At 44.7% G+C, this 12,548-nt stretch overlaps 1 protein-coding gene across 6 annotated transcripts in view; it reads right to left on the bottom strand.

Annotated features, from left to right (window-relative positions):
* LOC129378695 (POU domain, class 3, transcription factor 3-B-like) overlaps positions 1-12,548 on the bottom strand; it is a 52,042-nt gene that overhangs the window by 12,161 nt on the left and 27,333 nt on the right. For 5 of the 6 annotated variants that reach the window (XM_055059126.1, XM_055059127.1, XM_055059128.1 and 2 more), the window contains 2 exons: positions 781-942; positions 308-475 (listed from right to left, as the gene is read on the bottom strand). In XM_055059126.1, coding sequence (XP_054915101.1) covers positions 308-475; positions 781-942 — 330 coding nt within the window. Of the gene's footprint in view, positions 1-307; positions 476-780; positions 943-12,153; positions 12,251-12,548 lie in introns of those variants that run through there. The other variant, XM_055059129.1, reaches the window with a different exon arrangement.

Raw genomic sequence — 12,548 nt, 5'->3', positions numbered from 1 at the left:
GTTCTCCTCGCGAGTAAAAAAGAATCTAACTCTTTTGTTTCTGTCTTTGTTAATGTATGTTTAACAGGTGTTAACCCTAACAACGTGGTAGGTTAAGGAAATCGGTGTTGATAAATGGCCTGAACAATAAATCGGGGCATCTCTAACACACCGAATATTCTGAATGTAGACTTCTGACCTTAAAGACAATAATAAACAACACTTTCTCTCATTCGTTTTCAAGGACATCTATTGACCTGCTTCACACAACCATAAAGATGCTTCTTAACTCCAAGTGTGTGGCTGTTTCCATAGCGACCAAACTCACGTCTATGTCCTCCTGGGTGAAGTTCTCGGGATCCTCTCCCATCATGTTGGCCAAGTGCCGCTTCCCGAGCTCAAACTCCTCCACCTGCTTCTGGATGAACTCTGGGGTGAACTTCTCCGGCCCTGCGGTCCCCAGGTTCTTCCTGCGGACGGTTGGAGTCCCGCATATCTGCGAGTGGGGGGAGAAACAGCAGCGCTGCTGTCATTCGTTAGCATTAGCCTGGCATGGCTAACCGTCTCTTGCCGCAGCCGAACTGGACCCGACGGGTTCAGAAGTCCAACGAACCTCAGCTCGTCGCCACGCTTTGCTTAAACAATCCGTGACGTCGACATGTTTGTAATTTCAACGATTCGTCAAGCTACTCTCGGATGGCAACAGCGTGTTAACGCAAGGACGTCCATGTTTTTACCATTTAAATACATGACTTTTCATGCAAAAAGAGAAGCATTCACGGACTGTTAGTGCTTGTTTACCTGTCGGCAGACTTGCAGCGTCACTGGCCTTGTAGACGAGGCGAAATTGACACTTTTGCCCAAAAACGACCCGACAATTCGAGCACAGTTCGCCGCCATCTTTGGTGACGACAAACGCGTCAACGGCGGAAGTTGGTGTGCGTCACCACGGCGTACGATTTTCTGAAAATGTAAACACAACTGTAAATATTGTTGTATTAACTGATTTCGTATGACTTTATTTGTGTTATTTTAAATATAATTGTATAAAATGATTAATTTATGTCGGGTTTTTACTAAAATAAATATAAAATGACATTTAAAAACACAAAACTCTTGGACAAGTAAATTAATTAAGAAATACAATCCACAAATAAAATTATACATACAAATAGATTTTAAATATTTAAAAAATTTACATAGAAAAAAGAGGATTTATGACACTGATTAGTTTTCCAATTTAAAGTAACATTAACTAAAAAGTCGAATGTATCAACTCCACCGTAAGCTAATATTTGGATGAAGAGTCTTCAGATTGCAGCATTCAGCCTAGTTTAAAACAGCCAATAATCAGAAAATCCAATGAACCTGGAGTAAAGTTTAGGTGTTGTAGTAAATTCTAACCCTCGGGAAACAATAGTAACACATTACCAGACGAGCATAGTAAGAAAAGTAGAACCAAGTGGTGGCAGCATCATGCATGCAAGACTCCTCATTAGAACAAAAGAGTTCAAATTCTAATTCTAAATGAATACCAGTCGCTTTTGATTCACACCCTTTAGATCCGTCGTGGTGATGGTCGTGGATTTTATTTTCAACATCGCAGCGAGCCCAAGCATTCTGCCAACTCTACAACAGAATGACTTCACCAGAAAAGCGTTTGCAACGGGCTTGGTTCTGGGTTCGGTCCAGAGCTAAATCTGGCGGAGATGGCTCGGATCTGCAAAACAGGGACGCCAATTTGTTGAAGTCTGAGCTGTTTCTGATGTGAGCAGCCCAACACATGCAACTACTTTGTCGGTTTCTGCAACTTTAAAGTAAAGCACGGGTATCATGACAAAACGTGCACGCACACACACATAGACACTCGCGAAAAAATGAAAATCACAATCCAAACCACATGACTGAGGGCCAGGGCCAGCAGTGACAAAAAACAAGACAAATAAAAATGGGATTTGTTGAGTCAAAGTCGGTGCAGTTGTTCCCAAAGACAGCTGCCACTTCTTAAATCTGAAAGGCAACACATCTCAGAATGAAAAACATGCGGACCACACGGCTCAAATGAATGTCAAGAAACAAAGAACTCAAAGAGCTTTCTTTGTGTTCCTCATTAAGGCTGTAAATAATAAAAAAAGAAACCCAATCAAATTAAAGTAACCTTGCTTGCAACCACCGGTTAAATGTACAACTTTAGCGGGAGAAAGCTGAAGGAAAAGAAAACCGTGACTGGAGCATACGGATGCAGAAAACATTGCTGTCCACTGGTGGACACCATCTGTCTTCAAAGTGAAGCCACGGACTCAAAGAAAAAAAACCCAAAAGGGAATAAATGTCATCACAACAGGATTTAAAAGGAAATGATCAGTATGACTGATCAGAAATGACACAAAGAAAAGATTCAGCCGGCGTCTGCCAGACACATTGGCACAGCTAAAAATAATTTGTTTTGCATATGCAGTTCCATCCATGAAGAGACAGATTAACACATTCTGTGCAGATTCCTTAGAGGGAAACAAACTGCCACATCACCCGAACTTTACGGGCTGAAATCGGCGTAAAGACATTTCGTCAAGTCGTTGCTGTTCCCTTGCTTTGCTTAAAATCACATAAAAAGTTTGTGCGACCGCAATCAAATGTCACCGTCAATAAAGAGTTCAGCAGAACGCGACCGCACATAGCAAGGAATCGTCGACTCCAGGAATGAGTCGAATGAAGGGATGTAGAGTCTAACAACTCCTAGAGGGAAGGACTTACAATAACGCTCTTTTATGCACTTAGGATGCAGCTTATAACATGATTAGCTGTTAGACTAACTAGCTAATAGCTTCAGTGACAGACTACACATTAAGTCATTAGTTTAAGTAGTAGCTAACGTGTGTTAGAAATAAGTTTTTTTAGGTAGCAGTTAGCTTAAGCTGTTCTTAAGGCTACTGGCTACTGTTAGTTGTATTAGCTTTTAGGATAAAAGCTAGCAGCTTATCTGTAGCACCATGCGCTGGGGATACACCCATCGTGCTGAAACATGGCTGTCATGCCTATTAGCATAAAAGCTAATGGCTTTTAACTTTTAAAAGTTGATGCTTTAAATGCTGTTACAGCTTAACCAGTTAGCTTGATTACCTGCTAGCCATGGAAGCTGCTACGTTGAATGACTAGCATGTTAAGTGTTGTAATTTTTCTCATATTTCTGTCAATTCTGATCAGTCTGACTGCTGCCTGGCCAAACAACTTATTTCACAAAACCAAAATGTCTTCTGTCCTTCACGTAGACTCTGTCTTGTTCCTGAGATTTTGAAACCGCTTTTTCTCAACAGAAGTAGCAAAATTCTTTTTTTAGGCGCTGGCTCCTCTTCCATGTTGTGTGTGTGTGTGTGTGTTTAGAGTACAGTAGTATGCTGTGCTTACAGATCAATGTTGTGTGTCTTCACTTAGATTACTTTGATAGAGTTGGAACGGGAACACGGGGAGATTAATCAAAGTGAAGGGGCACCGACTCCCGGCCCGTGCCAGTCGATACGGCCACGTGGTTAATTTGCCCCGAGGAGGGCTGTCGTCGGGCCGATGATAAACTGTGTTTGCCCCGTTTTTTCGCCACGAGCGCGAGCCTGCTCGCCAAGAAAAATAGTTTCGACCCGTGGTCTCTAATTCACAGTGGGGGGTGAGAGGTGGAACATTAATCATGCTTCTGTTGTGGCCCTTCCCAGACAGGAGAGGCTCCGTGGGTGAATTGGGTGGAGATGTTTTGTGGATGCAGGTAAACCCGGCAGCCGCAGCATTTATCTGCTTGGCTTTGTAAATATGTCAACAGAGCACCGTTGACGTCAAGCGGCAAACAGGTATGAACCCTGTGCGTGTGTTTTCGTTCTTCTTCGACTGAAGTCGTCGCGTGAAGCGTCAACGGCGATGGCTCCCATCCAGCCGCCTCAGCAGACTCCCGTATGGACAGCAGAGATTCCAGGACGAGAGAAACACAACAATGGGTGACATTGACCTCCCCTCGCTATGCCTGATCCCCAGATTGAGAGGCATCCTCTTATTCGTACGTCTGAAACGGCGATGGAGCGAGAAATAATGGAGGATATCACGGCATGGAGCTTTGCCAGGTCTGCTCCCTTCCCCTCCGTCTCTCCTCCCCGAGTGCCGGAGAATTGAAAGCTCCTAATACCAGCGAGTCGAGGCTTTGCTCCAGTCATCATTTCCATGCTGCTTTACGCTGATTCCCTAATATCCTTAGCGCCATGCGTAGGGATAAGCCCATCGTGCCGAAACATGGCTGTCATGCCTATAAACCGTTCACGGCTCTAAAGAATCCATTATGGCTGCTCCACAAACATGGGGACTCAAAGGGCCACTTTCCTCAAGCTCATTTAGTCTTTTAAACATATTTATTTACACTCAGAGCCGTGCTGGGGGGAGCGCTGCGATACCCTACAACACAACAGAACTGGATTTAACTTAAAAGTGGTCATTTGAACCATAAAGCAGACATTTAACCTGCTTAACTTCATCCTTCCTATGATGAACGCGTTGATCCTTTGGTGCTCACTGATCAGTACGCGGTGCCTCGAACAGTTCGGAGGGTTTTTTTTTTTTTTTTGTCAAATTATTCGGGAATTTTTTGCATCTCATTTCTAAAATATTCCAAAGAGAGCTTGGGCAGCTGACATTCTAGAGCTGCTTGACGCGCTATTGGCTGGTGTTTGTGAAGCACCGTTTGTTTTTCCTTGTAGCTGATTGGCTGTTTCGCTAGAAACAAACTACCGGTACAGGAAAAACAGCGTATCCTCTGTCATCTGTGGCTATGCTAACTAGCCTAGCATTCACAACAAGTTCTGCTGATTGGGGAAAAGCTGAAGTGGTAGCAGAGAGTAAGTGGAAGGGTGGATGAGCAGCACCATACAAGTTTGTGATTGACAGCGCTAAGGCCTGCCTCCTATATATTTATATTTCTTAATAAAAGTGACATGCTGCTGCTTCTTCAAAGCTTACCATGGTGTATCTGGTGTTTGAACTATTTAGATCCAGAACGCTTTTTTTTTTAGCTGTGGCCCCCGACCCCTGTGAATAGCGAGGGGTCACTGCGGCCTCTCCGATCCTGCGACCTGCGGCGGCAGTCCGTTGTTTCAAATCGACATCTGCTCAGTGTGAGGCAAAGCGACTCAAACGCCACGCTTCACTTTCTGTCAGGAATAACTTCATCCCCTTCTTATTCACACACACACACACACACACACACACACACGTTGATTACCAACAAGTATGGCCATTGAGTGGAAATTAATTTGCCAGTGGTAATGAATAGAGACGTTTTGCTGAGGAGCGTAAAAACAGCTGAACTGCCAGCGATTACCTGCTGGAATCAGCCTTCATCAATATCAGGATAATTACAAAGCGCTCCTGGCATGGCGTGAAATGAGCGGAGCGTGCAACAGATTGGGCGGTGACCAGAGATGTCTGCAGGTATTAGCTTCCTCCTCCTCTAAGGACTTCTCACGGAGCCACTGGCACCAAAACTTCATTGAGAATCTCCAATATTTTGAGAGGTTACAGTCGCAAAGAAAAAAAACGGGGCTCGGCGAGTGTTGGCCGCGAGTTCAGATTGTTGTTTTTCACATGACGAATGACTAAAACCTCCGCATTTACTGCAGTTTCCTTAAAACACCAAAGTGGGTCAAGAAAAGGCCTTTTGTCCACTTTCCTGGACATCCAAAGCAAAGTGCAAGACTGTAGACACTGGCATAAGAAAGTCAGATGTTGGTGTTGATTCCTGTCTTTCCCAGACATCTCCCAACACGTCTCACATGGAACCACTTTGCCTGTCCCCCCCATTCCTCCCGTCTCCCTTTCTGTCCCCTCAGACGGAGGCAGGATTGAGTTTCTGCTCAGACTGGAGGCTTTTCAGTCCACCTCTGGGATGAAAAGATGACTATTCCCTTTTTTTTACTTGGTACGACTCTTTTTTTCTTTCCTTGTCAGGTGAGAGTCTGAAAGGAAGGAAACTATTACTATTAGGGGACGAGCCTGGAGACGCAGCTGCCGGCGCGTCGGGGAGGAAGACCGTCCAGACTGCGTGAGTGGGGAGGAAGGCCAGGTCTCTGGAAATGACCTTGCGCCAACTTCCGAAAGACTTCACCTCCTTGGCCTGTTTTGTCGCAGCGCGTTTCCCATAAAGCTCTCTATGTGTGAAGCAGGAACCACCCATGGGAACGGGGATGGAAGACTGCTGTAATCACGGCCTGAGGTCGGCCCCACAAATAAGATTGTAAATTAAAGGGCTTCGCATAAAGCCGCAGAATTCGGCTCGCTTGTCGTTTTTCCTCGCTCGTCCGCCGGTGTCTGAGTCGGCCTCGGTTTTTAACGACAAGGACACCTACTGGTTTGAGGAGGCCGAACCAGAACTGGGCCCAGTGGGGTGGCTCTCTGCGGCGGAGGGACATTTACACGCCAGAGGGATTTCTTAAAAAATATTTTTGTGCTGTGCTGGATCTGAAGCCGTCGGGGAGAAATTTGATCCGTCACAGAGAGTTTCATAAGGATGCAAAGATGGAAAACTTTAAAAAGCAGCGAGAACGTGGTGACTTCGGTGTTTTCACACCCTGGACTACAAACTCAAACCGCAATCCAGCATTCCTAAGCTCAAACATCAGTTCTGGTGGATATAATTAAATATAACCAGTTCAACTGTTTCCAGTAGGATTTCCTAACATTTCCTCATGTTAGATTGCAAGGAGGCGAAAAACAATCGTCATGCAAAGACATCTTGAACCAGAAGAAGAAATCAACGGCATAATCTACTTCCTGACTCAAATGGCGAGTTGTTAGCTGACCATTTAAAAAGTAGGAGGTTCTTGAAAAGAAACAATACAGTGAATTGAATTAGTGACGATAGTACCCGGACCCAGCAGAACACTGAGAATACCTCACCACTGATCCCAGACGTTCTGATGTCTCTAAAACCCCATCGGCCTCCTGGGAAACAGCAGATTGAACAGTCAGGCTTTCGGTCCAGGGTCCGGTCCGGTGGTGTTGAACTTCCACAAAGACCTTCATGGTTCCACTGAAGCTGAAGCAAAAGTTACCTAGAAACCTTCTGGTGGAAGGTGACAGTTTGCTTTTCTACATCTTTACGATGTACTGTTTACACGAAGCTAAAATGTGACGTGGATGTGCGGGGGCAGTGGTGAACCCCTTCCTAATTCATGAACCACGTCACTTCCCGTAAGCTAATCTGCGGAGGAGAAGCAATGCTGTCTTTGGGTCACGGATGAAAACAAAAGATCGGGGTGAAAGGCCATAAAAGTTGACGCAACAGGATTTCTCCAGTCCTGGCTTCTGTTGTGGGCTGTTTCTAACTTTGAGCCGGTTGTTGATGACGAGAAAGAAAACGTCTAAAAACTTCAACAGAACTTATTTATGCCCAGATTACTCGACTACTTGACTGTGCGTAACGAGGCTGAAGGGTCTCCTCCAGTGGACTCAAGGCACTTCACCAGCTGACAAATTGCCAGAGTGATTTGAAGAGAAGGGCTGATTGCCATGTTAATATCTGCCATTGATCTCCTCATTGATCATGTCTCCCCCCTCACCTCCCACATCTCCCCTCTTAATGAGCGTGACTGGGCCGATCTGAAATAAGCCATATCATCAGAAGGAGGGGATAAGGATCGGTGGACGGGAAACCGCTGCGCAAAATCAGCTTGAAAAAGGCCAGAGGAAACGGAGACGATATTAGAAAAAGAAAGAGCTCCAATCTGCTGATCAAGAAGGGCTGCGGGACTACCGCTGGGCTCTTTAACATCTGGCCGGGCAATTTAGTCTGCTCTGACGACTGGAAAGGTTAAACCACTAAAATCTAATATTTGCCTAGAGGGGGTCAGGCCACTGCAATTACAAGCTACAATCGGCGGGGCTAATCAGCTAGTAGCGCGTACCGGGGTTAGGCTGGCCAAATAAGCCCTGATCATAAGCGCTGTTCTCTGCTTCTCCTGTTTACTTATTAAACCCTGTTCTCATGTTCAAGCGCCTCCCCCCTTCCCCCACCTCATCTCCCACCCTCTGTTATAGCACTAGGGAGTAAATTTAGCTCCTTTTTTTTTTTTTTTTTTTTACTGAGACTAGCGGCCGCGTTAATCAGTATCTGCGGCCCCTTTTTTTTTTTTTTTTTTTTGCGAAATGATCTCAAATTACTTTCCTCCAAATCTGGCAGGCATTAACACCTCAGGAAGGGACGGGGGTGGTGTGGGGGGGAGGGGAGGGGTGCTGCACCCCGAGAGGGCCAGCGGAGCGATGTGTGCTGTTTACACGGCTGCTCTTTGACACACACATGCGCACGCACACACACACATATGTATATCTCCCTAACTGACTGAGGATCAAGTGCAGGATTAGGGGATAATATATCAGAACTGTCTCCCAGCAAAGCTCAGGGAACAATTACTGGTAATTAAATATGTGCCAGTTGCTGGAAATGATAATTATGTCCTTCGTGTATCACACCAATTAATTACTTTTATTTCGCCAAGCAAAGCTCTTAAAGTGGGAAGCGGCTGAAGCCGTGTCAGAGAGCGAGAGGCTGCCTCCGAGTTCAGCCGACGACGGCGTTTTCCGCTCCGGTCGCAAACATCGAGAACGGGAAGTCCGGCCCCCCGAGTGCGCCGTGACGACCCCCGGTACGCCGGGGAACCTGATGGTGGCGGTGTCATGCTGTGGGACTGTCGGAGGTCATTCAGCGGGACTGAGTGGTGCAGAAAAACACAGTGTTATCGCTCAGGCGACCTTCCTGTCTTGCTTTCTCGTTTCACGTCCGTATTGAAAGCGATTTGTGTTTTTGATTTCAAAGCGAGTGAAAAAACTTGCCCTGTCTGCTAAAAATCATCTCGTTTCTGGCTCCACGCACTGAAATATTTCACTAAAAATCCGTCGTCTACTCAAGTACAGAGAAAATAATCAAATTATCAATCATTTTATATGCAACAATTACATCTTCGGATAGACTAAAATATAAAATGAAGTGGAAATGTTGGTATTTTAAGACATAAAATGTCAATAATTCATATGAGTAACAACATATAACAAAATCAGGCAAAAGCAAAGTTTTCAAAATGAGTTTCTTTCAAGAAAACTGTAACAAAAAAACGTAAAACAAATACTTTTCCCCTGAAAACGTCACTCAAGTAAATGTAACCCAGTTACTTCCCGACTCCGGTTGAGACCAGACCGGAGAGCCGTCAATCGGACCCACCAGAACTCATGATAAGATCTGATCCAAAACAAACTCAGGACTTTTCCTCGAACCAATGTGTAACCCAGCAGCCCTGCAGCCGTTCATCAGTCACGTATTAAACCCGCAGCCTAGCAATGGTTACCCCGCCAGCTCCTGTGAGCCCGACTGGGCCAACGCCGGGCCGCTGCTTCTGGGTTAATCAGACACAGAGTGAGATGGCCCGGCCGTGCTTTCCCTGTCTTCTTCCCTTGTTTGCTGAACTCGCCGGTTTTTATTCCTGAACGGCTCAGAGCTACAAAAACAACACAGCTTTACTCTTTAAGCACATCGACGGGAATTCATGGTCACATTCGTTGTTTTGGATCTTTTACAGATCAACAGAAGTGAAGGCGGAAGAATCTCAACCGTCTCTGATCATTATCAGACTCGCTGGAAAAACTGGATCATTTTAGTCATTTTGGAGGGTCCTAGTCCATACAGTTCACATCTTCACACCTTAAAAGTCACATTTTCAAGGCCCTCGTTTTTTCCAAGTTTAGAGTAATAAATACAAACCAAAACTCTTCTTAAATCAGAATCCAGACTGGGAAGGTCAGAGGTCGGCTAGCAGCCTCAGGAACTATCCCAAACAAATCGTAATGAACTAATTATTATTATTATTATTATTATTAGGTATGCGTTCCATTGAACCAAGATTAAGTGGTGAACACGCTTGATCTTGATGCAGTATGAGCTTGTGTCGCTAACAGAAATTAGCGTCACAACAATTAGCAACTGCCCTTCGTTTTCTGACTTATAACACTATGGTCCGACCGTTTCTCCATGGTTACACGTCACCAGTTTGAGACATCTGGGGGACCGGTTGGAATAGAACTGGCTCCATCAATTCAACTGAGCCCTGGCCCAGTTAGGACCACTTGGGGCCAAACAAGTATGAAATAGTTCCCGATAGAATCATCCAGAGGTATTAAATGTTATTTAGACCTAAAGCCTATTGAAGTCCCATTAAGGACCCCAATATGTCACATGGAACCAAAACTCCACAATCTGAGACTACATCTAGAGACGGTTAAAAAGTGAACAAAACGTCTTCCACAAAACCACAGAGCCAAGCTCATCAGCGGGCCGGTGAAACGTAAAACTGAAATGACTGTCACTGTTTTTTTTAAAAAATCTGTCTCATCAGAGGAAAGTGTGTGTTGTGATGCAGTGTGTAAGGTTGAGGGTTAGCTTGTAGCGTGTAGCCGCCGCGCTGCAGGAAGCGAACCCAGGTCAATACGGTGGATCAGATGCAGATTGCGGCAGTGGGTGTGTGTTTCTCGGTGTGTGTCACGGTGGGCCTCGGCCCCCTCGGATCTAAGCGCTATTGACAAACCCATCAGAGCCGGTGATGCATCGCAACCCCCTCCGCCCCCACCCGCTGGCGCTGCAGAGGCCCAGCTGACATGCTGTCACCTTGGCAACTGCTGCCTGCTGGGACGGCTGGCGTCCGGCCGAGGAGAAGATGTCACCGTCCGACCCCCGCGCTCCAACGTCCCCATTGATCCGTCTGCGGTGAGCAGATCAAATATTCACAAAGCGGGTTCTGCTGAGAACTTTCTGCTCCTCTCCAGGCTCAGTGACTCACCCCTCGGAGCATTCTGGGTCTTTGGAAACGTTGGCTTCGACCCGGAGGTCAACTTCTCCGATCTATAGATCCCACCAGGTTTGGGCAAGTCGACCAGTCGACCGCACAGTCTGCACACTTTTTACTCGAAATACCGACCTCGTTGTGAGACCGTCTTGAGAAAACAGAAGGTCTTCATTCAGATTCGCTGTGACACCTTTCCTGCCAACAGCCATTGCCGTCTTCAATAAATCAAGAATCTGAATTACAACTTTCCATTTCCGTTTGGGGTCTAAAAAAGTATTTCTGAACATGAATTTTGTGTTTGAAACTTCAACTATTGCCTCTTCAGTCGCATCGTGCAACCGATCGACACAAAGTAGCACCAACTTCCAACGCCACCCAACTCCCTGCTATTTAAGATTTAGTCCTTTCTGTTGAAAGAAAGTGAACCAAAATCCCCACATTTAAAGGTGAGTACGGTGCATCCCGCAAAGATTGTCTTTTTTTTTCTACTCCCCCAGCAGGAACGAGGAACGCATCTTCCTCGTTCCTCGAGGAAGTTGAGCCAATCGTAGGAAAACTTGTTACGGGTTTCCAGGTTTAGAATACCATGTCAAGACGGCCAAGTCAAAGCCCAGACCTACACCCATGTGAGAATCTGTGACGACACTTTTAACACAGATGGAAAATGTGAATATTGTTTCGGTTCTAGTGGCGGAAACGAGGCGGAAAGTCGTGACTGGGCCGAAGGAATCCTGCACCGTTTTACAAACGTCATCTGCTTTTCACTTTACTCTGATCTTTGTGTTCCCCTTTTACATCGTCACGTCAAATCCAAATTCAACCTCGAGGGTGACAAAAGTATTCACACCTTTGTGCGTTGAGAAGCTGATGAAACTCAGTATCAGACCTTCTGACAGTAGTTTAACAGACTGTAAATATAGTCTTTGTTATAAAAGCGATGGTGTCCACTGTTTTACAGTGAAATAAATATTAATGAGTCAAATAGTTTTACTGTTTTTAAACAAGACAGTCATTTAAAGCCTTACTATGGAGTAAAATATAGACATAGTGTCAAAAATGATTACGTGATGATGCAGACATTAGAAATAAATCAGCATTTCAGCACCTAAACAAGTGATAATAAATGTAAAATAAAACTGTTACAAATACAGAGTTTTTACTATTAAAAGCACCAAATATTTTACAGTTACAGTTTCGGTTAAGCAGGGCAAAAAAAAGAAATTACATTTTATAGTTTTTTTTTTTTTTTAATGTTCTGTTAAAGAATCTGAACCCCATAATTATGAATTACCTGCAGAAATAAAACGTGTTAACTCACCTGTTTTGCCTTTAAGTGATGGAAAAAGAAAAAACATAAACTCCCACAAACTCCTCTGGGTTTGTCAGGCAGCTTTCAGGACTGAAGCGGGAAGGATTGTGACTTCATCTGTCCACCGGGTGGCGCTGCAAGGCCAAGAAAGCAACAGCAAGAAAAAACGGAATTTTCCCAAAACAGAGAGGATTTTTTTATTTTTACTGTTGTTATTTTTATTATTATTTGTTTGGATTATAAGAAATGGTTTATAGTGAAAAATGTATCTTTCTATAATTTTTTTTAAGTGCATTGATTTATTGTTTTAGACAAACTCCAAAAACGTATTTCTCTCTTTAAAAACAAATTCTGGTTGTGTGAATTTATATTATGAGGGAGGAGGGTAAAAAAAAAAGAAGTTT

The sequence above is a fragment of the Poeciliopsis prolifica genome, unplaced genomic scaffold, assembly GCF_027474105.1.
Source record: "Poeciliopsis prolifica strain line A6 unplaced genomic scaffold, Auburn_PproV2 SCAFFOLD053, whole genome shotgun sequence".
Lineage (NCBI taxonomy): Eukaryota > Metazoa > Chordata > Actinopteri > Cyprinodontiformes > Poeciliidae > Poeciliopsis > Poeciliopsis prolifica.
The sequence above is the reverse complement of the archived record's forward strand: the minus strand, read 5'-3'. Positions and strand labels throughout refer to the sequence as shown.